Source organism: Ovis aries, chromosome 18 (genome assembly GCF_016772045.2).
Source record: "Ovis aries strain OAR_USU_Benz2616 breed Rambouillet chromosome 18, ARS-UI_Ramb_v3.0, whole genome shotgun sequence".
Classification (NCBI taxonomy): Eukaryota; Metazoa; Chordata; class Mammalia; order Artiodactyla; family Bovidae; genus Ovis; species Ovis aries.
In genome coordinates this window covers 39349353-39374471 of record NC_056071.1, presented here as the reverse complement: position 1 = coordinate 39374471, position 25119 = coordinate 39349353, and the positions used below count along the sequence as shown (strand labels likewise).

At 34.4% G+C, this 25119-nt stretch overlaps 1 protein-coding gene across 4 annotated transcripts in view; it reads left to right on the top strand.

Annotated features, from left to right (window-relative positions):
• STRN3 (striatin 3) overlaps nucleotides 1-25119 on the top strand; it is a 105146-nt gene that overhangs the window by 58026 nt on the left and 22001 nt on the right. For 2 of the 4 annotated variants that reach the window (XM_027957228.3, XM_015102001.4), the window contains exons 6-8: nucleotides 9129-9258; nucleotides 10482-10623; nucleotides 15925-16035. In XM_027957228.3, coding sequence (XP_027813029.1) covers nucleotides 9129-9258; nucleotides 10482-10623; nucleotides 15925-16035 — 383 coding nt within the window. The remainder of the gene's footprint in view (nucleotides 1-9128; nucleotides 9259-10481; nucleotides 10624-15924; nucleotides 16036-25119) is intronic. The other 2 variants (XM_027957229.3, XM_027957227.3) reach the window with 1 other exon arrangement.

The following is a 25119-nucleotide window of genomic DNA, read 5'->3' as shown; positions in this document are numbered from 1 at the left end:
TGTTGATAACTTTCAGGTTAGCATAAGCCTTTAGTTTTGGGATTTTATTTCTGAGAAGTAAGATCTCTAATAAAAACAATTTGACATTACTAGAGTCCTTATTTTCTTTACTCTGGATTTCAGGAATCAAGAGTTTTCATAGCATATGAGAAAAAGCAAGGATATTACTATGTGTTTTAAAAACTAAATTTGTGAGGTAACCAGATTAAGTAGTTAATAGAATTTATAAATACTTGGGAATGTAGTTTAGTGTATCACACTTGAATCTGAGTTAAAGATCCATAGCAGACTGCATCTTCTCCTTGTAAAGCTTCTTACCCTTACAAGATTAATAGTTTTTTGTTCTCTGTTTTGGTAAAAAGCACATAACATGAGCTCTACCTTAAAAGTTTTTAAGTGCACAGTGCAGTGTTGTTAACTATGTAAGCCCAGTATTGTAGAGCACTTCTCTAGAAGCTTTTCATCTTGCGCGATTAAAACTCCATACTCATTGAATCAGTCAGTTCAGTTCAGTTCAGTGGTGTGATCACTCACCTAGAGCCAGACATCCTGGAATGTGAAGTCAAGTGGGCCTTAGAAAGCATCACTACAAACAAAGCTAGTGGAGGTGATGGCATTCCAGTTGAGCTATTTCAAATCCTGAAAGATGATGCTGTGAAAGTGCTACACTCAGTATGCCAGCAAATTTGGAAAACTCAGCAGTGGCCACAGGACTGGAAAAGGTCAGTTTTCATTCCAATGCCAAAGCAAGGCAATGCCAAAGAATGCTCAAACTACTGCACAACTGCACTCATCTCACATGCTAGAAAGTAATGCTCAAAATTCTCCAAGCCAGGCTTCAGCAATACATGAACCGTGAACTTCCAGATGTTCAAGCTGGTTTTCGAAAAGGCAGAGGAACCAGAGATCAAGTTGCTAACATCCTCTGGATCATGGAAAAAGCAAGAGAGTTCCAAAAAAACATGTTTCTGCTTTATTGACTATGCCAAAGCCTTTGTGTGGATCACAATAAACTGTGGAAAATTCTGAAAGAGATGGGAATACCAGACCACCTGACCTGCCTTTTGAGAAATCTGTATGCAGGTCAGGAAGCAACAGTTAGAACTGGACATGGAACAACAGACTGGTTCCAAATAGGAAAAGGAGTACGTCAAGGCTGTATATTGTCACCCTGCTTATTTAACTTGTATGCAGAGTACATCATGAGAAACTCATTGAATAGCGACTTCCTATTTCCTCCTCCCTGTAGTACCTGGGAACCACCATCAGATTTTTTCTGTGAGTGACTACTTTATGTAAGTGGAAATGCACAGTATTTATCTTTTTGTTCCTGGCTTATTTCACTTAGCATGATGTCCTAAAGGTTCACTCATGTAGCATATGACAAGATTTTTCTTCTTCCTTTTTTAAATTGTTCTGCTGTCAGTAAGGATTTTATTTATTTATTTTTAAAAATCATTTATTTATTTGCAAAATTTTCTTTAATTGATGGATAACTGTTTTACAATGTTGGTTTCATTTCTGCCAAGGATTTTCTTTTTTATGTCTAAATGATAATTTGTTGACTGTATGTACCACATTTTTCTTCTCCTTTTATCTGTCCATAGACTTTTAGATGATAGTTGTTTTTAATCAAGGCCAATTTCCTTCTTAATGAATATACTTGTATTCAGTTCAGTTCAGTTGCTCAGTCGTGTCTGACTCTTTGCGACCCCATGAACCGCAGCACGCCAGGCCTCCCTATCCATCACCAACTACTGGAGTCCACCCAAACTCATGTTCATCGAGTTGGTGATGCCATCCAGCCATCTCATCCTTTGTTGTCCCCTTCTCCTCCTGCCCCCAATCCTTCCCAGCATCAGAGTCTTTTCCAGTGAGTCAGCTGTTCGCATGAGGTGGCCAAAGTACTGGAGTTTCAGCTTCAACATCAGTTCTTTCCAGTGAACAGCCAAGACTGATCTCCTTCAGGATGGACTGGTTGAATCTCCTTGCAGTCCAAGGAACTCAAAGAGTCTTTTTGGTGCAAAAGTAATTGTAATTTTGGACCATGAATTTAAAGTTAGTATAACTAGGCTCAGACACATCTTTATGAATCAAAATAGGAACCATTACACTCAACACATTTTTGTCAACGAGAAATTAAGGTTGTTTACTCCTATAGCTTAAAAATCTGTGTTTGGGGATTCAGCAAACTATTGGAAAGCAGTTTTCTACATCCTGCTGGTTGAAGTGTTTTCCCGCAAAAAGTTGTCAAGATGCTTGAAGACGTGGTAGTCGGTAGTGGTAGTCAAGAAGTCAAGTGAATGTGGCAAATGAGACAAAACTTCGTAGCCCAATTTGTTCAACTTTTGAAACGTTGGTTGTGCAGTGTGCAGTAAGGTGTTGTGGAGAGGAATTAGGCCCTTTCTGTTGACCAGTGTCAGCTGCAGACATTGAAGTTTGCTGTGTGTTGCATCAGTTTGCTGAGCAGACTTCTCAGAAGTAATGATTTTGCCAGGATTCAGAAAGCTGTAGCGGATCAGACCTGTAGCAGACCACCAGAGAGTGACCATGACCCTTTTTTGGTACAAGTTTGGCTTTGGTAAGCGGCTAAGAGCTGCTTCTCAGTTCACTCACTTGAGCTGCTTGTGGCCTGTTGTCGTATAGAATCTGCTTTTGTCACAGTCCGATCAGGAAATGGTTCGTTGTTAAGTAGAATAAGAGAAGACAACGCTTCAAAAGGACGATTTTTTAAAATTTCTAGTCAGCTCATGAGGCACCCATTTAATCGAGGTTTTTTTACCTTTCCAGTTTGCTTCAAGTGCTGAACGACCATAGAATAGTTGACGCTGATTTCTTTAGCAGGTTCTTGTGTAGTTTAAGAGGATCAGCTTTGATGCTCTCAGTTGGTCATTGTCAACTTCTGATGGCTGGCCGCTACTCCTCTCATCTTCAAGGCTGTTGTCTCCCTGCAAAACTTATTGAACCACTGCTGTACTGTACATTTGTTATCAGCTCCTGGGCCAAATGCATTGTTGCTATGAGTTGTCTCTGCTGTTTTATGGCCTATTTGAATAAGAAGATTGCTCAAATTTGCTTTTTTGTCTTAGCATTATTCCCATAGTCAAGAATAAAAAACAGCATTTTATAAGTCATTAGCAAAAATGCACATTAAAATGATGTAAAATGTAACTGTATTCGTTTAAGGATGTATTCCAGTATCAGATGGCAAATTTCAATAGTGCAAAAACTGCAGTTATGTTTGTACCAGCGTAATATATTGCACATCTGTATTAATGTAGGTGTGTATGGTTCAGCTAGAATTAAGGCCTTTGAAAATTCTAAGAAATATGATCTAATATATTGATAGAGATACCAACAAATACGTAGCTATCATATTCTTACTTATAACAGTAAAAATTTGAACCAGTCTTCATGTTCAACAGTAGAAAAATAAATTATAGGCCATATTGTTAGAAATAGGATGCTCTGATTTACCTTTCAACCTCTAGTAGTTGCCCTCTTTCTTTTTATTCTGAATGAATCTTGCCATACTTGTAGGGTTCCTTCATTTCTAGAAAATCCACTGACTCCTTTTTACCCTTTTATTTTTTTGAGTTTGTTAAGTTTATTATTTAAAAAAAATTTTTTTTACTTTACAGTATTGTAGTGGTTTTGCCATACATCAACATGTATCTGCCAGATGAATGGATAAAGCTGTGGTACATATACACAGTGGAGTATTACTCAGCCATTAAAAAGAATACATTGAATCAGTTCTAATGAGGTGGATGAAACTGGAACCTTTTTACCCTTTTAATTACCAGCCTTACTCTTGACTTCACTCTGTTTTCCCTTCATCTGGATATATAATGTTAAAAATTCTATTGATGATCTTTTTAGGATGAAAAAAGACAGTAAACAGATAGTTGGCAAAGAGAAAAAATATAAAATTCCAGATGTAGATGTCCACTTAAGCATGGTGGATTAAAGAGACATTTTACTTTCGTTCCATATCGATCCTCTAAGATGTTCATTAAAGACTTTTTAAAAATACATTAACATATAAGAGCAATAAATTGAGTACATAGGAAGAATGAGAGGGATATACTATCCATCAAATAGGGAGAACTTAATAATTTTGGAATCTGGAAAGAAAAGAAGCCAATTCACATCCCAAAATGCCAGTAAAGTTACAAAAGGTAAGGAATTAGCAGTGTCAGGTACATCTGGAGTCAGATTTAGAGGGAGTTATTAATAGAGAATTAGTTTCAAGTTTAGGTAAGAGGCAAGTTTCAAATTTATGAAAGAATTTCAAACTCCTCCTTTTTTAGATTTATATATATATATATATATATATATTTTTTTTAATTAATTTGTATTTTAATTGAAGGACAATTGCTTTCCAGAATTTTGTTGTTTTCTGTCAAACCTCATCATGAATCAGCCATAGGTATACATATACTCCCTCCCTCCTGAACCTCCCTCGCGTCTCCCACTCCATCCCACCCCTCTAGGTTGATACAGAGTTTGAGTTTCCTGAGACATACAGCAAATTCCCATCAAACTCCCTCTTTTGTCCTGTGTAGCCATTTGAAAACCCCTCACCTATCCCAAAGAATGGTGGTATGTTTTCTGGTGAATTCTGATTTCTGACAAATTGCAGTGATTTCCGATTTCTTAAAAAGTCAGGCACCTGTAGGGTGAGCTACTACGTTGAAGACAGGAGGAGGATCTGAAAATATCTAGCTGAGCAGTGACATCTCTTGTTTTCTTCTGCTTGGCTTCTGGTATGTTGGCAGCTGATCTTAAATCCTTTCCAGGCAGAAGTATGATCTATTAATGGTAGAGAAGACTTTCTGATACTGACAGTTGGGAACTGCCAATGAAATGTTTGGGTTTCTGCCCTTTTACACAGACGGGAAGCTAGCTTCTTGACAAGCCTCATCCATGTACACAATATATCCAGTTAGCTTTTCTATGCTTCACTGTTAAATGCTAACGGTTAAGGAAAGACTTTGATGTGAAAATTGGAGACCGAAGGAACCAAATCAAAAAAAGGAGCTCGGAGAAGACTTTGAAAAGTTTACTCTTCTGTAAGCACTGAGAAAAATAATAACATCCATAAAACAATAAGATGCTATTTTGTAAGGTTTGATGAGAAGTCAAAAAAGAGCTAATAGAAATTTTCAAGTGTGGTTTAAATAATTTTTATGTAGAACTTGGATGATAAGGTTAAAAGACTCTCCCAGAAAAGAGCAAAGGGGGTAAAAAAGAAAGCAGGAGTGAAAAAATAGGAAAATATAAAGATGGGTCCCAGAGGGCTAACATCTGAATAGGAGTGTCAGAAAGAGAAAACAGGTAAAATGGTGTTGAAATATTAAAGTAGTAATTTTTTTAAATTTGCGTAATATATTTACAGAATGTATTTCCAAGCATTTTTGTTTCCACATTGAAAGGGTTTTTCCCTGGTTACACTATAAAATTAATTTTTAAAAATCCATACAGGGTCATCATCGTGAATGCTAAAAAGAAACATCTCAAGAGTAACAGCATATTAGCTTGCAAGTGGGGCAAAGTCTCAGACCCTTCACAGTTCCTGGTTGCTTTAATTTCCATTTTCCTAAAGACTACTGACATTGAACATCTGTGTATATCATACACATGTCTTTTTTTTTTTTTACTGAAATTTTTTGAATAATCTCCCCATGCTCATTGTTTTTTTGATACTAAGATTTACGTGTTCTGTATATAGTCCTTCATTAAATATGTGATTTGCAAATACATTTTCCCAATCTGTAGACTTTTCTTTAAATTGTCTCAGCAGTGTCTTTCAAAGAGCAAGGGTTTTTAATTTTATTTTGATTGTGCTCTCTTTGACTTTTTAAAGTCTTGTGCATGTATTGCCGTAATCAAACATAATTTTAAAACCTAAAACATGCGTTCTCATTTTAGAGACAGGAATTCATATCCAAGAAATGACAGTACTTAATTTTTCAAAGTTCAGAACAACACTGTCGTGTCTTAAATTTATGATTCTTAAATTTTTCTGTCATTGATGTGCCGATTTTGTCAAATATTTTCTTTGCCTTTCATTTAATCCCCCAATATTGAGACATATTATTGATGTTGAGCTGAAAATTATGTGTTTTGTTATTATGGTAGTTTTTTGTTTGTTCTTACTGATTTGCACTTGGAAAAAAAAGTATCTTTCTACATTCAGTTTTTATACAGGTCCTTGAACCATGTACTGGATTAGGCACAGTATAGTAGACCTATTAAGACCCTGTATCAAAGTGCTATTAAAAGCTAGTCTGAATTGTATGATACCCTTAATTTAGACTAATAGAACCAGTCAGGGATAGGGGGAAAACCTAACTTTTAGACTATTATTCTTTTTGTTACCATGTACTCATCGTATTGGTCAGGATATTTGAGATCATCTAGTTTAATTCCCTTTCTTTGAGATTGGAATGAAAACTGGTCAGTCCTGTGGCCACTGCTGAGTTTTCCAAATTAGCTGGCATTTTGGCAGTTTTCCTTCCAATCCCAGAGAAAGGCAGTGCCAAAGAATGCTCAAACTACCGCACAACTGCACTCATCTCACATGCTAGAAAGTAATGCTCAAAATTCTCCAAGCCAGGCTTCAGCAATACGTGAACTGTGAACTTCCAGATGTTCAAGCTGGTTTTCAAAAAGGCAGAGGAACCAGAGATCAAGTTGCCAACATCCACTGGATCATGGAAGAAGCAAGAGAGTTCCAGAAAAACATCTGTTTCTGCTTTATTGACTATGCCAAAGCCTTTGACTGTGTGGATCACAATAAACTGTGGGAAATTCTGAAAGAGATGGGAATACAGACCACCTGACCTGCCTCTTGAGTAACCTACATGCAGGTCAGGAAGCAACAGTTCGAACTGGACATGGAACAACAGACTGGTTCCAAATAGGAAAAGGAGTACGTCAGGACTGTTTATTGTCACCCTGTTTATTTAACTTCTGTGCGGAATACATCATGAGAAACACTGGTCTGGAAGAAGCACAAGCTGGAATCAAGATTGCCAGGAGAAATATCAATAACCTCAGATATGTAGATGACACCACCCTTATGGCAGAAAGTGAAGAGGAACTCAAAAGCCTCTTGATGAAAGTGAAAGAAGAGAGTGAAAAAGTTGGCTTAAAGCTCAACATTCAGAAAACGAAGATCATGGCATCTGGTCCCATCACTTCATGGGAAATAGATGGGGAAACAGTGGATACAGTGTCAGACTTTATTTTTTGGGTCTCCCAAATCACTGCAGATGGTACCTGAAGCCATGAAATTAAAAAACACTTACTCTTTGGAAGGAAAGTTATGACCAACCTAGACAGTATATTCAAAAGCAGAGACATTACTTTGCCAACAAAGGTCTGACTAGTCAAGGCAGTGGTCATGTTTTGATGTTAAAGTTGGACTGTGGAGAAAGCTGAGCGCCGAAGAACTGATGTTTTGAACTGTAGTGTTGGAGAAGACTCTTGAAGAGTCCCATGGACTGCAAGGAGATCCAACCAGTCCATTCTAAAGGAGGTCAGTCCTGGGTGTTCATTGGAGGGACTGATTCTGAAGCTCCAATACTTTGGCCACCTCATGCGAAGAGTTGACTCATTGGCAAAGACTCTGATGCTGGGAGGGATTAGGGGCAGGAGCAGAAGGGGACCACAGAGGATGAGATAACTGGATGCCATCACTGACTCGATGGACATGAGTTTGAGTAAACTCCGAGAGTTGGTGATGGACAGGGAGTCCTGGAGTGCTGCAGTTCATGGGTCGCAAAGAGTCAGACATTGAGTGACTGAACTGAACTGAGTTTAATTCCCACAGGTAAAGAAATTAGAGCCACAGTGTCTAAATGACATGGCCAAATTCAGGCAGCTAGTCAGTGGAAGAATTGAGACTTTCATTGTGAGAGACCATGTTCAGCTGAAGATTTCACTGTTCTGTTGCAGCCTCTGTTTTTATTTTTATTTTTATTTTTTTTAAATTTTAAAATCTTTAATTCTTACATGCATTCCCAAACATGAACCCCCCTCCCACCTCCCTCCCCATAACATCTTTCTGGGTCATCCCCATGCACCAGCCCCAAGCATGCTGCATCCTGCGTCAGACATAGACTGGCGATTCAATTCACATGATAGTATACATGTTAGAATGTCATTCTCCCAAATCATCCCACCCTCTCCCTCTCCCTCTGTGTCCAAAAGTCCGTTATACACATCTGTGTCTCTTTCCCTGTCTTGCATACAGGGTCGTCATTGCCATCTTCCTAAATTCCATATATATGTGTTAGTATACTGTATTGGTGTTTTTCTTTCTGGCTTACTTCACTCTGTATAATCGGCTCCAGTTTCATCCATCTCATCAGAACTGATTCAAATGAATTCTTTTTAACGGCTGAGTAATACTCCATTGTGTATATGTACCACAGCTTTCTTATCCATTCATCTGCTGATGGACATCTAGGTTGTTTCCATGTCCTGGCTATCTCTGTTTTTAGAGATTTAAATAACTATTTGAAAACTGTTTTTTTGTACATAGATGAGGAATTCAGATTATAGTTTTTAAATGACTTAAATAGATTATGACTGTTAATCAATTGTAAGAGTGGTTCTGAAACACTTGAAAGTATTTCTTTAGTATATTAAAATCCTGTTTTGTAGGTAAGAAAAACCTGTGAAAAGGATTGGAATGTTCTATATCTGATTTACCATTACTTTAAATCTTAGTAGCCTCATAAATTATACTTCAATTTTAGTCCTTAAACATTTGGACCACATTGTAAAAGGTTGTAGAGCTAAAATAAATGCTGAGTTCAAGTTGCTTAATTACAATAACTTTTATTTTGAGAAATAATACTACATTTGAGTGCCTAGTAACTATAGGGTTTTTACTTTGATGCTGTAATTGCTTAAAGTATTATTGTTATAGAAACTTAACATCTTTAATTGTAGAACATAAATGATTTTTCATTTTTGGGTAGAATATTTAGATAATACATTATAAGTAAGTTTTAATTTGAATCTGTCTACTACCTTCAAATACTGTTTAAAAATAGACGGAAAGAAATACTTATCACTGGGATATTTTGATTCATCTTTTTCCTCTCTTACAGGACTTCTGGTGATGTTCTTGAGACATTCAATTTCTTAGAAAATGCTGATGACAGCGACGAAGAAGAGGAAAATGACATGATTGAAGGCATCCCAGAAGGAAAAGACAAACATCGGATAAATAAACACAAAGTAAGAATTCTCTTTACTAAATACTAAATACATTGTGTTAATAACTAAATAGTGTATTTAATAACTACAATGTATTTAGTCACGTGCATGGAATAGAAAATTTCAAGATGTCTTAAGTTACATTGGAAGTTATTGATGATTTTTTATTACGTCATTTGAAAGTTTTTTATATAGTTCTTATTGAATTACTCTACATATAGTAGAAATTATTATCTACTGTATTGGCAAAAAAGGGTCCGTTTTTATGGGACTAGTCCAGTGTTTTGGAACTTTTTTGAAAACAAAAAAAACTATCCTGTCACAATTAAGAATCACTGCTGTAGAATATCTCTTGAGGTACAGTAAACAAGTGATAAGTTGTAACTGATGTGGGTTGATATTCCCACCTTGGGTGAGGGATTAAACTAAGAAATGTAAATGTTTGTGTCAACACTCTTCACTCTTTGTTAAGGATTAATGAGTTTTGTTTTGCTTATAACGTGGGAAACACAGTGATGTATTTTAGTATTGATACAGATTATTTATAAGAGCAAAAATAGATTAGATGATCGATGTGTGAATTATCATAGTAGTGTACGGTATTTCAACTGTGGTTTTGAATTTTGTAGTTCTTTGGGATTTTACAGTAATGTGGGGAAAATTCCAGTTTTCCTCAAATGCCTCCAGTCTGTAAAAGCAGTTTTCAGCCTTTCTGCCACATACTCATGTGAAACATGGGTGAACAGACGTTTTGATTTTTTTTTTTTTGGTTGTTGTTGTTCTGAGAAGCATTACTATAAATTCCACAGCTATTGACTTGCATTATTGTCCTTATTAACTATGCCATATCCTTATGAGTTATGGACTATAGGTGCAGTTTTCAGTGAATGAGGTCAATTCAACACAACATACTGGAATGTAAGTGACTGCACAGGTCTTTAATGGAGTTACCTGTAAATCTCTTGTAGCTAGAGACGTTCTTTGTGAGGATCATCATATTTGAAGATCAAGATTTTAATTATTCTTAACTGCCACACTACTTGCATCACACTTCAGAGCACTATTGACAACCATTTCTCTAGGATATAATTTGAGATTGTTGAACTCTCTGGAACATCTTAAGATTTTTGTTTCTAAATAACCTAAAAATGGGAGTGCAAAAGTAAAGATAATTGTGTGAAAACATAAAGGATACCTTTACAATTTATCATAAAGGTAATTCTTGGCTTGTGTTCCCTTTACAGATAGGTAATGAAGGCTTAGCTGCTGACCTAACTGATGATCCAGATACTGAGGAAGCACTGAAAGAATTTGATTTTTTAGTAACTGCTGAAGATGGTGAAGGAGCTGGAGAAGCACGAAGTTCAGGGGATGGCACAGAATGGGGTAAGGTGATAAAGAAATACAGGGGTGGGAAAACATCTAGGCCTTAAATATGTATTTTATTAAATATTGTATGTGGAATGTATGTATCTGAATGTATGCTGGCAGTTCAACTGAGAGCAAGGAGAAGAGTGGTATTCAATAATTTCAGAGTATTTTGCATCAGTTTATTTAGATTTGGTGGCTAAACTGTTTAATATATGTCTTTAGTTGAATTTTCATTTTTGAAATTTGTCTTGATTTAAAATTGAAGCATTCAGTTAATTTAGAAGTCCAGTTCCTTTCTTCTTAGCAGATTTTTTTTAAGCATGTACACAGTTTTAAACATTTCCATGATTTAATTTGGTAATAGATTTGGGTTTCAAGAAGGTGACTCTTCAATATGCCTGTATGGTATACCTGATCAGATAATACCATACAGGCATACCGAAAAGAGTCATCTTGAAACCCACATCCATTGGGTTGCAAATAGACACGACTGAGCTCGCATACACACAGTAAAGCTATTAATTCTGAATAATAGCTCTATAATTAACAAGATTTATTGAAACTGTTGAACTTTATTACATATAACATTCACTGTACAAACGTGTTAAGAGCCTAGCCTTTGGAAGTGATCTGCTGTTAATAATAATCCAGCTATAACGAAAAGGGTTAAAACAATTCTATTTATACAGGGTTTTAAAAGGCCATTAGAAAGTAAAATATAAAGTGTACAAAGAATTTTAAGATAATAGCTTAGGTCCAGTGTGATCGATCTTTCAATTAAAAATGTTTATTCTGTACTTAAACAGCTGATTTCACATTGTATGGCAGAAACCACAACATAGTTCAACAATTATCCTCAATTAAAAATAACTTTAAAAAACATGTTAATAATAGACACACCAAAAAAAAGTTCATTCAGTCAACATTTAATACCAACATGTTCCTGGTACGGAGAACTCAGCTTTATTGGAGAAGAGTACTAAGTATTTTAATGCATATTTCACATGAATACCAAAATTGCTTAGTTACTAGCAAGAGAAATTATCACTAGATTTTTAAAAACTACTTTGGTGATAAGGAGACACACTTCAGTTTATAAAAATGCCTCATGTATATATTTAAGCTGAGTATTGCTAATAGCAGGAGAGACAGAACCTGAGAGATAACGTTTATTGACTGTCCTGATACAAATTGAGTACTTGAAAGGTCTGGATTTTGTTATCAGCATTCTCATTGTTGATGATTGTCAAGCATGATTTTTCAGATCTTCTCCTAAGTGGAGGGAGAGGAGGCCTATTAACTGAAAATTTAAAAAAAACAATTTCCACAGTTGTCTTCTAGACTTTGAATATACATTTTTGTACTTAAAGTTATAGAAGTTTACCCTTCTTAAGAATTAGTCTTGCTCAAGAGGACAGTAAAAATATCTAATTTTCTTCTTTCTTTACTGTGCAACCTATCAATGTTGGAAGTACCTTATTTTTTCCAATAGTACTATTTTTTTTTCTAGATTTTAAAATAATTATGGAAATATATTTAAATTATATAAATATTTATCTTATAATTCATTTGGTTTTTTTGGAGGTTTAAAACCCACAGATACATGTATGGAAGAAAATTAAAAATCATCAATAACAATGTTATGTAGAGAGAACCATGATTAACATTTATATCTGTCTGTGTTTAACAGGATTTTGCTGTGTGCTGGTTTATAACCCACACTCCCACTTATTATTCTTCTGTGACATCATTTTTAATAAGTGCATAATATTTTGTCACTATGTTCGATTATTTATTTATCTGGGCACTACTGATGCCCAGATTATTAAAGGGAGAAAAAAAGATGGAAAGCAGTTTTCAAACATTTGTGTAGCTAAATCTTGGCACATTTCCATTCCTATTCCCTTCACCTAAAATTGCTGAAAGTTTAACTGTCCATGAGAAGAATATAAAAATTTTAGGAATTTAATTTGTATAAAATGGCATTACTTCTGTCATAAAAAGTGTGCAGTTGATTAGTCCTCCTGTCCAAAAACTTTTGACTGTAGAACAGTTTCAAGAGAGGACCTAATTAGTGAATGATGACTGTCGATAACTTTTATTTACTTCTGCTTATTAATATTTGAGAATGACCTGAATCTTTTTGTGTAATGGAAATAACCAACAAAGTCTCTTCCTTCCAGACAAGTCTAAAGTATCTCTAAAGCATTTTAAGTCCTTAAGATGGAAAGGACTCTGTTAAGAACAAAATGATTCAAGTAATTTCTTTCCCTAAGAAATGAAAACTATCACGGAATCTATGCAGTGTTTTTTATAAAGGATCTATGCAGCAATTTTGAATTTTTCATTTTTACTCAATAGGTATCATACTCAGGTTTTTTCCTCAAAGCAAAGAGGCTGAATATACAAATATCCCTTTATATTTATTTACTTACAATTTGAGTTTACTTACAAATGGGAAAGTGATTTTCAGATTTAAGTTTCTGGGTAAAGGACAGATTTTTTTTTTTTCTTTCTAGCTAGTGTGTCATAATAAAACATTCCTGTATTCACCCACATGGGATAATCTGTGTTATTTTTATTTTGTATACTAGCATAGTACTCAAATATCTCTGATTTTGAATTCTTTTGTTCTATGAAATCACTCCTTTTTAGAAAGCTTTTAAAACTTTTTCATCTGTCAGGGTAGTCTGGGTTTAATTTTAATAGTTCTTAATTCTTGGCATAGTCAGAAATACTGGTGAGCATTTCTGATTTTGCTAAACATTTTTAAGATGTTTAGTTATTGTCTACTACACTTTAAAACTGTGGTCTGTAGAATTTATGGGACTACAAAATACTGACTGTTTAAATGGATAAAGTACTAAATATTTGAATAAAATTAGTTTCAAGTTTATGGTACACTAAGTAGATTTAATTCCTTTAGTTTGGTAGTTAGAATCACAATAAAATTTTAGGCTTTTGTGGTTTTGAGTTGTCAAGGATCAGTTTTTTTGTGTATATTTGTGTTTTCTTACAAAAAAAAAAGTACCCCTAACTTATTCAACTTCATTTCTTGGTATTTTTTCCCCCTAGATTTTTTTAAAACAGCATTAATATGTAGAAGATTATGCTGCCTCTTCCTTTTTGCTCTTAACTATTTCTTATAAGCAATATCAAATCAGCTGTTACTTACCAGGCAAGTTTCAGGATGTTTGTGCACATATGCATTCACCAACCTGTTCTCTGCACTGCCTTAAGTTTACCTTTGTTTTCTAGATTCAAGTTTATCTTGCAAGTAATATTTCTTTTCTTCTTAAGCTTATCCTTTTTACTCCCTTTGCTTTCTTACTTCACTACCCTTTGCTACTCCAATTACAGCATTCACAGCTTTACTTTTTATACAGAGGTCTTTTAAAAAACTCCTATTTAATTTCATGTGTAAAGTTTATACCACTGAAGGTTTTTGTTGCTGTTTCTATGAGGTTGACGAAATTTGCTCCAAATGTGTCCGTTTGTCCCTTTTAAAAATAAGAATTACTAGCTTTATTAAAATGAGCACAAAGCAATTAATTATTTAGATCGATTTTTTCTTAGCATATTAGATAAATTGACAGAGCGATTCTTGATATAACATTGTTTTCAGGAAATTCATGAGTAGGGTACAGGAAAAATGAATTTTCTCTGTAAGTCAGTATTATGACAGTATTACAGTTTGCAGATTTGATAATCACATGTGTAAATTTCAGGCTTTGATAACCTAGTTTCAGCTAATTCAAGTTAGCATATTAAAGTTTTGAGTTTAGCTTTTTACACACTGACTACCTAAGATCATAGTACCATAAGGTAGAAAATGATGGCTGTTTTAGTAGGAAAACCTCAAGGTACAGAAAATTGAATTTCTGTGTACCCTTTTTTTTTCCCCCTAAGAGGCTTGCAGAATCTTAATTCTGACCAGGAGTCAAACTTAACAGGCAGTGAAAGCACCAAGTCCTAACCACTGAACGACCAAGAAATTCCCCGGTGTAACATTTAAATATGAGGATCTTTTATGTTTGCTACAGATAACTATAAGGAAAAAGGATGTTTTTTATGTCCACCATATATTGAGGCCTATGGAGTTTATTTAGCCTTATAAGCCAGAAATATAATAAGTTATCAAAAATTGTGAAAGTATATTTTCTCTAAAATCTCCCTTTTATATCAGTCTTCTTGATTGACTTAACTTACGTGTTTTGGTATAGTTTTCATTTAGTAACAAGGTTATGTAGACTAACTCTTCATTGATCTTCAACAGAATGTTAAACTTTCAAATAACAGCTTTAAACTTAAAAAGTAACAGTTTAAAACTTAAAAGATGGAAAAGCCTTTAATACGTAAAATAATTCAAATAGACATTTTTGTTTTGCCTTTTTTTAATGCTGCTTTCCTCTAGTATTCTATAGGGTAAATTTTTTATAGGCACAAGTATTTACTTAAAACAAATATGGATTTGTTTATTCAGCTAAAATAGCTGAAGTACCATCTGTAACAGATGTACAGCAATGTATGTTTTCACTTCTCCATGCTTGTCACTGCTTTTATCTTACCCTAAAAATATCAACTCTTAAAAAGTTCTTCAGTGGAATTTGAGTTTTTTTTGTTTTTTTTTTTGTTTGTTTTTTTGCTAATCTTAGTTGTAGACCAATGGAAGAAGGTAATGAGATGTTGAACTATTTGGATGGGATGGGGGCAGAGGTGGGACTCTCTGAATGCCTTGTATGGATTATTTGAGACGTATTTTGGAATTACATGTATGTATTATATTGGACTAGAATGCCTCTCCATTAGTACAGTTACCTTGTGCATGCAGAATCAATGTGACAGAAGGTGCATGAATGTTTTCATCAATAAAACAGCACTGACCTTTCCAGCTTGCACTTTTTTGAGTAGTTCGCATGTAATTCATTTATTTGCTTTTATGATGCTGGCTGAATAATTTTTTATTAACATTTTTATAAAGATGCAGTGATCTAATTTTTGTAACAGTAGATTTCTAATGTCAATCCGTTGTAAAAATATCAGTTACCACAAGAATAATAACCTTCAAATTTGTAATTCATAGAAATGAAGCACCATTTAACTATTGTTTGTAGTACTAATGTTTAGAAGCTTATGAGATGGGCTTTCAGAGTTTAACTTGTGAATACCAAAACTGAGACTGCACCTTTAAAGTACTTTGAGTATATACTGTCAGTACATTTTTATTATGATTATATAAAGCTATAACAGTTTATTGCGAACAGCTTGCATTGCCAACTGCTGATTTTTTTTCTTTTAATAATATGCTGCATGTAGATAAAGATGACCTCTCCCCAACTACTGAGGTTTGGGATGTAGACCAGGGACTAATAAGTAAACTGAAGGAACAGTACAAGAAGGAACGAAAGGGGAAGAAAGGGGTGAAGAGTAAGTGCAGATTCTATTATAATTTTTGTGTTCCAATCTTTGAGAAAAAAAAAACTTCAATTCTGATTTTTTGTCTTTAACTTCTTTATGTTTCATACAAGGGGCAACTAACTTTAAACTTTGTCTGTTGTATATTTGAAATTTATTTGAATATAATTTAGGAGGTATTATGGGAAAATCAAGTGGGATATTATTTTAAATATGTGGATAAGGATGAAGGAAAGATTTTAAGGTTTTTGTCTATAAACTTTGAAAAGTTTGGAATATTGGCCTTCGGATGAAAAATAATAGAAATTTGTTTAAAAGGAAGAAAGTATAAATTTCTCTATTTTTGATAGAGTATTACTGCTGTAACTAGGTCTTATCCAGGTTACATTTCTTAGTTTCTTAGAATTCTGAAATACAGTGAATGGGAAAGCCCTTTCCGTAGTTTGTACTGTCTGCTCTTAAGCCAACCTCAAACAATAACAGTAGCAAAAGAAAAAAAGCTCTCCTAGGTAGTATTTTCTTGGCTGCTCTGGTAGAGTAAGGTCAGGGGAGTAAGGTAGTGGTGGCAGCAGGGTTTGTTTGATTAATAGCTAAGTAGCTTTGGATGCCTTGTTGTATTTTTCACAATTAATGTCTTGACCAATGTATTTTGAAAGTATATATTTAGCTGCAGCACCTCTCAATGAAGTAATTCATTTCCATTTTGTGAATCAGGCTTAAGAACAGCCACATGAAAATCATCTTCAGACCTAAAAGTATTGAATGAAGGAACTGAAATTACTTCATTTTGAACTGGCTGGCCATTGATTCCTCTATTCCAACTTTTTTGACTGTGTCTAGGAGAAAACAGTAGGTGACAACGGCAAAAACCATATAGACGTTCTTTCGAGTTCCTTCTCTGGTGACAGAGATACTAGTGTATGAAATGGCAGTTGCAGTGGAAAAGGGTGTAAGTTTCCTCCAGTAAAGCAGCTTTTGAGTGGTTTAATGTCTTGTAGAGGAAAATAAGGAGTTTTGGAAATTTTACCTGTTACGCACTTTTCTTTTATAACCTTTTGCTGATTTATGTTGTTGCATGTGAATTCAAACCGTTCTCTAAGAAATTTCTTACTGTACATTGAATTGCTTAGTGTATTTAAAGATGTTTAATGCTGGGCAGGGACTGTGTTTCAGCTTTAACATCTCTTCCCTATATAATTAATGCATGTTGAGTATAAAAGTACTTTTGCATGATTGAGCATTGTAATATAGATGTGGTGATATTAGAATTTTAGGGTTTAGATTTTTTTTTATAAATGAAGTAGTTTACTTAAATATTAGGTTACTTATTTTGTATGTGTTATTCATAAACTGACTTACATGCTGAAGATTTCTTTAGAAAATGTTAGGTAGTGTTGCTTTTAATTTCAAATACAGACACCCCATTTTTTTCCTGATAGAATGTTTAGATCTCTATCTGTTGCTGTTGTTTAGTTGCTAAGTCTTGTCCAACTCTTTTGTGACCCCATGGACTGTAGGCCGCCAGGCTCCTCTGTCCACAGGATTTCCTAGGCAAGAATGCTGGAATGGGTTGCCATTTCCTTCTCCAGGGGATCTTCCTGACTTAGGGATCAAATCTGTGTCAACTGCATTGGCAGGAGGATTCTTTACTACCTAACCACCAGGGTTTTTGGTTTTGTTTTGTTTTATTTTTTACACAAATTGAAGGTTTCTGGCAACCTTGCTTTTTTTTTTAATGAGAAGAGTATTTTTAATTAAAACGTACTTTTTTTTAAAGGCGTAATGCTGTTGCATACTTAGTACATTATAGTGTACACATAACTTTTTTTTAATTTTAAAGTATTTATTTATTTTTGGCTGCACCAGTATTTACATGTGCAATCTTCATTCTTCCTTGCAGCCATGTGGGATTTTGGGGATTTTTAGTTCCAGCATGCAGGATCTAGTTCCCTGATCAGGGATCAAACCCAGGCCCTCTGCCTTGGGAGCGAAGAGTTTCAGCCCCTAGACCACCAGGGAAGTCCCAACACATAACTTTTATATGCACTAGGAAACCAAAAACATTTGTGTGACTCGTTTTATTGTGACTGAACCCTCAACATCTCCAAGGTATGCCCGTCCCTTTTTGAGGTTTAGAAAGAGGATACAAGTCAGCTTAAGGTTTTTTTGTTTTAGGTTTTACATTTTTCTGAAATTGTTTTTTATTGAAAAAAATACCTGTTTAAGAACTGTTAGAAACTGATGAACTGAAACTAAAGTCTAAAATTCCCGTACAATTTTAATTAATTTTATTTAGTAGGATCATAGTATACAGTTTTGTTATTTGCCTACTCAGCTAACAATTCACAGAAAATATCCTTTCATGTCAATAAATATTCTGCCATACAACATTTTCACTTGTTTAACACTTTAAACATTAACTTTAACATTAACATTGTTAAACAATCACTTGTTTAACATTTTCACTTGTTCAACTTTCTTTAAACAAAGCTACCCTATTGTCAACAGAATATTTCAGAACCCGATATGAGAAATGGGTAAAAGGAAACTACTGTGATTAAATCAGGAGCTGGCGACTTCGGATTCATGCCCTGAGGTTTTCATGTCTCAGTACTGTTTTCTTACCAAAATGCAAAATGTGTACCGTGTTATTTAATTTTTATTTTGTGTCTGTCTTTTTAAATGAGCTAACTTTGTTTAAATAGCCATAAAAGTAATATATGCTTAACGTAAGTATTATATAGAGACACAAAGAAAAAAGTAAAAATCACTTGCAGTTTGATAACTCAGAAATTATATTTGGCATATATTCTTCCAGCTGTTTCTAAATGTTTTTATACATAAACCTCCTTTAACAATTTGCAACAAGAATATCATTGTTTTTAACTCATTTTTTCTTAATTTTCATTAGATTAGATGACTGAATACAGTTTGACTGGTTAGATAGTATTGCATTTTGTGGATTTATCCTAGCCTCCATTAGTTAATCCATTAGATTGTTTCTCATTTTTAGTGTTTTTATGAACACCAGTGCTTTTAAGGTTACCCATGTATATAGATAAAAAGCTGAGGTTTCCAACAGTGTCTCAGGAATGAATAATTAAGAAATAATTGTTCCTTTTTACACTTCCTTTGTGAATTAGTTAAAAACTTTTTACTCTTAAACATAGAGTTCACTGTAAAAATGTTGGCTTTGAATCCCTGCCGTGGAAATAAATTTTTCTTTAAATTGGTGGGTAGTAAATTTAGGTCTTAATCTAGGTAGAATACCATATTAGTGCTAAGATACAGTTTTTCATGAAAAGATTGAATTCATGGAATTTACTTAGCATTTTTATTATCTGTTTTCATTGGGTTTTCTGATGTTTTCCCAGATGTGGCTTTGTTAAACTAATTTATAAACTGAAGCCTTTTCTTTTTTCCTTTATTCCAAAGTGTGAATTAGTGATACCTTTTGGATCGTAGCACTCAGTTTCTACAGATTTTTCCAGCTTCTTAGAAGAAAATTATTTGCTTAACTTTAGCACGTGAATTCAGCAGATGTAATCCAATCTAAATGCCTTTTTTTTTTTTTTAAGTGGGGAAAAGTGGCAAGAATGCCAACTTTTTAACTTTGTAAAGTCTCAACCATGATTTGACTCTTAAATGGAAAGGGTTCTGAAATCAGAATCCAGGAAGGTAGTGTTTATCTGTCTTCCAGCTTGTCCACTCCATTTCACCCTTCTTTTTTCCTACCTTAGGCAAAAGGAATGACTTAACAGTGAACAACCTTGCCTTGGACTATAAACACAATTCAGTATTAATTTCTTTCTAAGTGACATATGCTTTTTCAATTAGTATTTCTAAAAATGAAGACCATGAAACTAAAGAGATTTGTTACAGTTATTTTGGTCTCAAGCTTCAGAAGAGTTAAGCTTCCTTTTCCTTGTAACATTTTCTTTTGACGTAACTTCAAACTTAAGGAAAAGTTATAAGAATTTCATGCACTTTCACACAGCTTCTTTAAATGTTAAAATTTTACTACATTTGCTTCATCCTCTGTCTCTTTAAATATGTACTTTTATTGTTTTGAACACTTCAGAAAACTGAGTAAGTAGTAGACATGTTGTTCCTTAGATACTTTAGTGTGTGTTCAGTTCAGTTCAGTTGCTCAGTCATGTCCGACTCTTTGTGACCCCATGAACTGCAGCACGCCAGGCCTCCCTGTCCATCACCAACTCCCAGAGTTCACCCAAACCCATGTCCATCGCGTCGGTGATGCCATCCAGCCATCTCATCCTCCGGCGTCCCCTTCTCCTTCCCCTAATCCCTCCCAGCATCAGAGTCTCTTCCAATGAGTCAACTTTTGCAGGAGGTGGCCAAAGTATTGGAGTTTCAGCTTTAGCATCAGTCCTTCCAATGAACACCCAAGACTGATCTCCTTTAGAATGGACTGGTTGGATCTCCTTGCAGTCCAAGGGACTCTCAAGAGTCTTCTCCAACACCAGTTCAAAAGCATCAGTTACTTTACCACAAATGCATTCTCTTATGTGATCACAGTACAGTGGTGGAAATCAGGGAATTAACTGATACAATACTATTATTGAATCTAAAACTTTGTTTTCTGTCATCTTTAAATATGTTCTAAGCTTTCTGTAATTGGGGAAGAAAGTGGGGGGGGGGTAGTTCTGAGTTAGTCTCTTGTTAAAATCTTTGATAGGACTTCTCCAGCTTTCTGTGGTCTCTCTTTTTGCTGTATTTCACATATAAGTAAAAACATGTAGATCAATAACAAATCACACTGTGTGTAGCAGCTGAAATAAGGGTAAAACATCTAAAGCTTGGAACCTTTATTTAGAATATGAAGGAGGAGGTAATAATCTTTTTAAGACTTCGATATTTGTTTCAGTTTTTTCAATGTGGAAGGTTTAAATTATGGATTATAATATGTTTTCCTTTGATAAGTGCTCTTATTCTTGCTTTTTGTTACTCCTATACTATTTTGTACTTATAAAATTGTAGCTTATAAAGAAAGATTAGATTATTTCATATCCTTTCTTCAAAAGATTTGTATGCTTTTCCCATTTCAAAGATAGGGAAAGATCTCCATTTCAAAGGTTCACATTCTGAAACATTTATGTTTACAGATCTGAGTCCTGGTCAATGAATTTGTCTTAATTGCTCTTATCTATCTAACGTTTCCTGTCTTCCATGTGTAGAATAAGATTTGTCATTCCCCTTCTTTACGTTACTCTTGTTACTGAATAGCTATACATCTCCTGACTTGGTTATCATACATTGGAAAACTTTTTCTTTATTTCTTGTAATGCAAATTATAAGTATCCCTGGATAATTTTCTAGTTTTCCTCTTTTTTTTTTTCTTCTTTTTTTTAGTTTCATAGTAATATTTGTCATTTGCTATTCCAGATTCAGGATAACAAACTTTCAAGAGGGAATGAAATTTTTGTATAGTATGACTTAAGTACAAATACCTTTATATTAGGCATTTTAGAACATTTAAAGAGAAATTATTTTGTATCAGTAACTTTTAATAGGCCTATAAAAACACCTTGACACATACTATAAAGTGACTATGATGATTATGCTGCCTCTATTTTGGAGGGAGTATAAGGAGTCCATAAAACCATTCAGTGTCCTGCGTCAAATCAAAGACAAACAGTTGTTTCATAGTAAACGAGTATTACTTTCAACTAAGAGATGCGGTTGTTTTCTGTTTCTGTCTTCAGTTTCACACTGTTAAAACAGACCATTCAATTCTTCAACTCGGTTTCTCTTTCTTTTTTCCTCCCCTGAGAAAATGATTGAAGCATTTTGACAAGGGGCAGAAAGTATCAGTTTGACGCTGTTTTCAGTCAGTACACATTTTTAAGCTGCAGAAACACTTTGCAGCTATCTAGTTTTTCCTTAATACTGTGATGTCATTTTTTTTAAGATGCCAGTTGTCCTATAAAAACTTTCGTTCAATTAGGGTGATAGAACATATAACAAATCTAGCAAACATGATATAACTAAACCCTTTTATTCTAAAATAAACTTAAACCTTTGCCAGATTGCCTGCTTCACTTCAGAATATAAGGCTGATTAACAAAGGGAGGCATATTTGAGAAGGGAAAATGTTAGATTCAGTTTAAAAAAAATACTGTTTTTTTTATAATAATAGAGTAATGGAAAGATAAATTTCATGTCATGAGTGTGTATATTTGTGAGTGTGAATTTAAAAACGCTAACAGCAGCAGCTGTCAGTCCATCCATAGTTTGGCTTTTACACAACATACTGTTTTTCATTTTCCTAGAATCTATTCAGAGGATTGTGCATTGGTATAGACTTGATGGCTGTGGTTACGAGGTAGATGGGTTATTATATAATTCATAGTGGTAGAAGAACATCTTTTCTTGCTGTTAAAATTAGGAAGAGTATTTCCTCTATAGATTATAGAGTAGTAATTGAGAATCAATTCTTGTTTAATCCTTAGTGAGTCATCTTCAGTTATGCCGTTGAACATTTTAATAACATTATGTATGATCTATTACACTAATACCATTACAGTTTTCTCGTTGCGAATCAGACTTCAAAACTTTTATTTGAAATTGCATTCGTTAGAATTGTATTTAGAATATTAGATTTAGAAAGAGAAAAAAGAGCATTAAATGTGTTGTTAGTTGAAAGATGTTCTACATGACAGGTGCTAGATAAGACTGTTAACTTCTGGTTAAGAAATCTGCTTTCATCTTTTAGCAGTTTTTGAGAAACTAGAATTAAAGCAGGGACAATTCCACCTTTTCCCTAAACTTGCCACTGTGCCACACAGAAACTAATGTTTGGTTATAGTATACAAAACAAAAAAAGTAATAATAATTATATGCTTTGGGAGCCTTTGTTGGAATGTTGCAGGAAGGGGGATCCCTTCCCCAGGCCCAAGAGTGGACTCTTGTCTAATACTTAAATGCCACGTGGCTGATAGTCTCAGGTTTTTTAGTGGTAGAATTAGTTTCTGGGTTGTCTCTGGCCAGTCATTCTGACACAAGGTCATTCCTGATGACCTGAGCATCCCTCAGCCAAAATGGATTTCAGCAAGGAAGATTCTGGAAGGTTGGTGAGACATAAGGACTGGCGTCTCCTTTTGACCTTTCCCAGGTTCTTCCAGTTGGTGGTGGCTTTTTAGCTCCATGTTCCTTACAGGGCCTCCTGTTGTAAAATAACTCATACAAGTGGTTACTTTGGTGCCTGGCCAGGGTGGGCTGTTTCGGTCAGTGTTTCCTGTAACATGAACATTAAATTTCATGTTGTTCCCTATTTTCCTTTTCTTCCATATTTCCTAGTCCGTGTATTCAGGAAGATGTGACTTGATAGGATCTGTAATGATAAAACTTTTCTTGTCTTTATTATATTTATCATAGGATGAAATTGTTTATAAGTAGTATCTAATGAAGTAAAAGTTAGAGTCAGCAGAGGAAGATCAACAAAAGCCTCACGGAGGAGATGGAAGTGGGTGCAGGAAGTATTCTCACCTTCCTGGGGAATAGGTAAAGACAGATATGACAAAAATACAGAAGAAGAAACCCTGGTGAATATATTGTAGGGAAACTGCTCTGACTTGAAAATTAGGGAGACCTGTATTATGGAGCGCTGAAAGATGAGATTGGATAGGATCATCAGGAAGCACATGCAGGGTTAAGTACAGGATTTTAGTTAGCTTTGATTCAAAGAGTATTGAAGTGCTGCTTGTGATTTCAGAGGAAGGAGTGATAAGATCAATGTGATGATTTTGGAAAACTAATCTAGCCAAAGTATTCAAATGTGGAAGGCAAATGGAGCTGGGAGATAGGAACACCAGTTAGGAACCCTCTGCAGTAATTTGTAAGAATGAAAGCATTGAGTAGAATAAAGTCAACAGCAAGAAGGAGATTGATCTGAAAGGAATTCTTAGGATGTAGGTACAGAATTTTAAGAACAGAAATCTAATCAGTGGTGTTGGTACTCATAAGTGGGAAAGTTATAAAGGAGAGCTATTTTGTGAGAAGAGGTAACATTGATCTTCTTTCATGTTGACTTTCACTGATGGTTAGACATCCAGTTGGCAGTTTTTCATTTATTAGAGAGTTTATTTAGTCACTTTGTCGGGGAGAAAATCCTCAGATAATAACTGAGTTTCTCCATTGTATACTTTAGAAAAAAAATTCAGACTACTTGACACATTGTATCCAGAAAGAGTTACTTAAGCATTTCTAAAAAAGTTAGGGGTTGCTGTGAAATAGTTAATAAATGAAAAGAAAAAGGTAATAAATGTGTAAGATTCCACCTGTTTGCATTAAGCCTTACCATTGTACTACCTGGCATTCTGTTAGGGATACATAGATGAATGATAGTTCCTTTGGAATTGCTAATATTCTAATAGCTGTAGTAAAATTGAGTGATTATATAGTCTTAATTAGTCCATCAGTATTAATGTTAGTAAATATAGTCTTACTGTGTGGCCTTGGATTTGCCTATTTTAATTGTTTCACTTATATGTTGACTATAAAGCATTTTCTTTTAAAACTATTTTCTTTCAAAATACATAAGAAAAATGATTCTTTTGTAATTTCTGACGTTCATAGTTAAAGAGATCCCATGATATTAGATGGTCCTGAGCTTTGCATATTTTGGCCTGAATTATCCATGTACCAGTTGAAATTCTCTCCTTAAAGCTTATGCTGTGATTGACTTTTCATACTGTGATGAGAAACTGAGAACTCATGGGTGGATCAGGTTTTTCAAATTTGGGAAAAGAAAAAAAACATTTGAGGAAAATTGGAGTTGATTTCTTAGTGACAGATTTGTGTGACTATAGCAGGAAAATATCCACATAAACACAGGGAAAGTTAAATGTTTGTTGCACCCTCGTAAAAATTATTTTTACTTATTTCTTTGTTAACATTTTTAAATAGTGGATTAAGTTGGAAAACCTGTTTTATTCTTTACATTGTTAAATGTTAACTTAAATACCACAATTTTTTGTTTTAATGATATCTTCTGTGTCTGAGCTTACAGAACTTTGAGTAATATACAGCTCAATTTTGTGTGTGTATCTCCTATTTATATATATGTATCTCCTC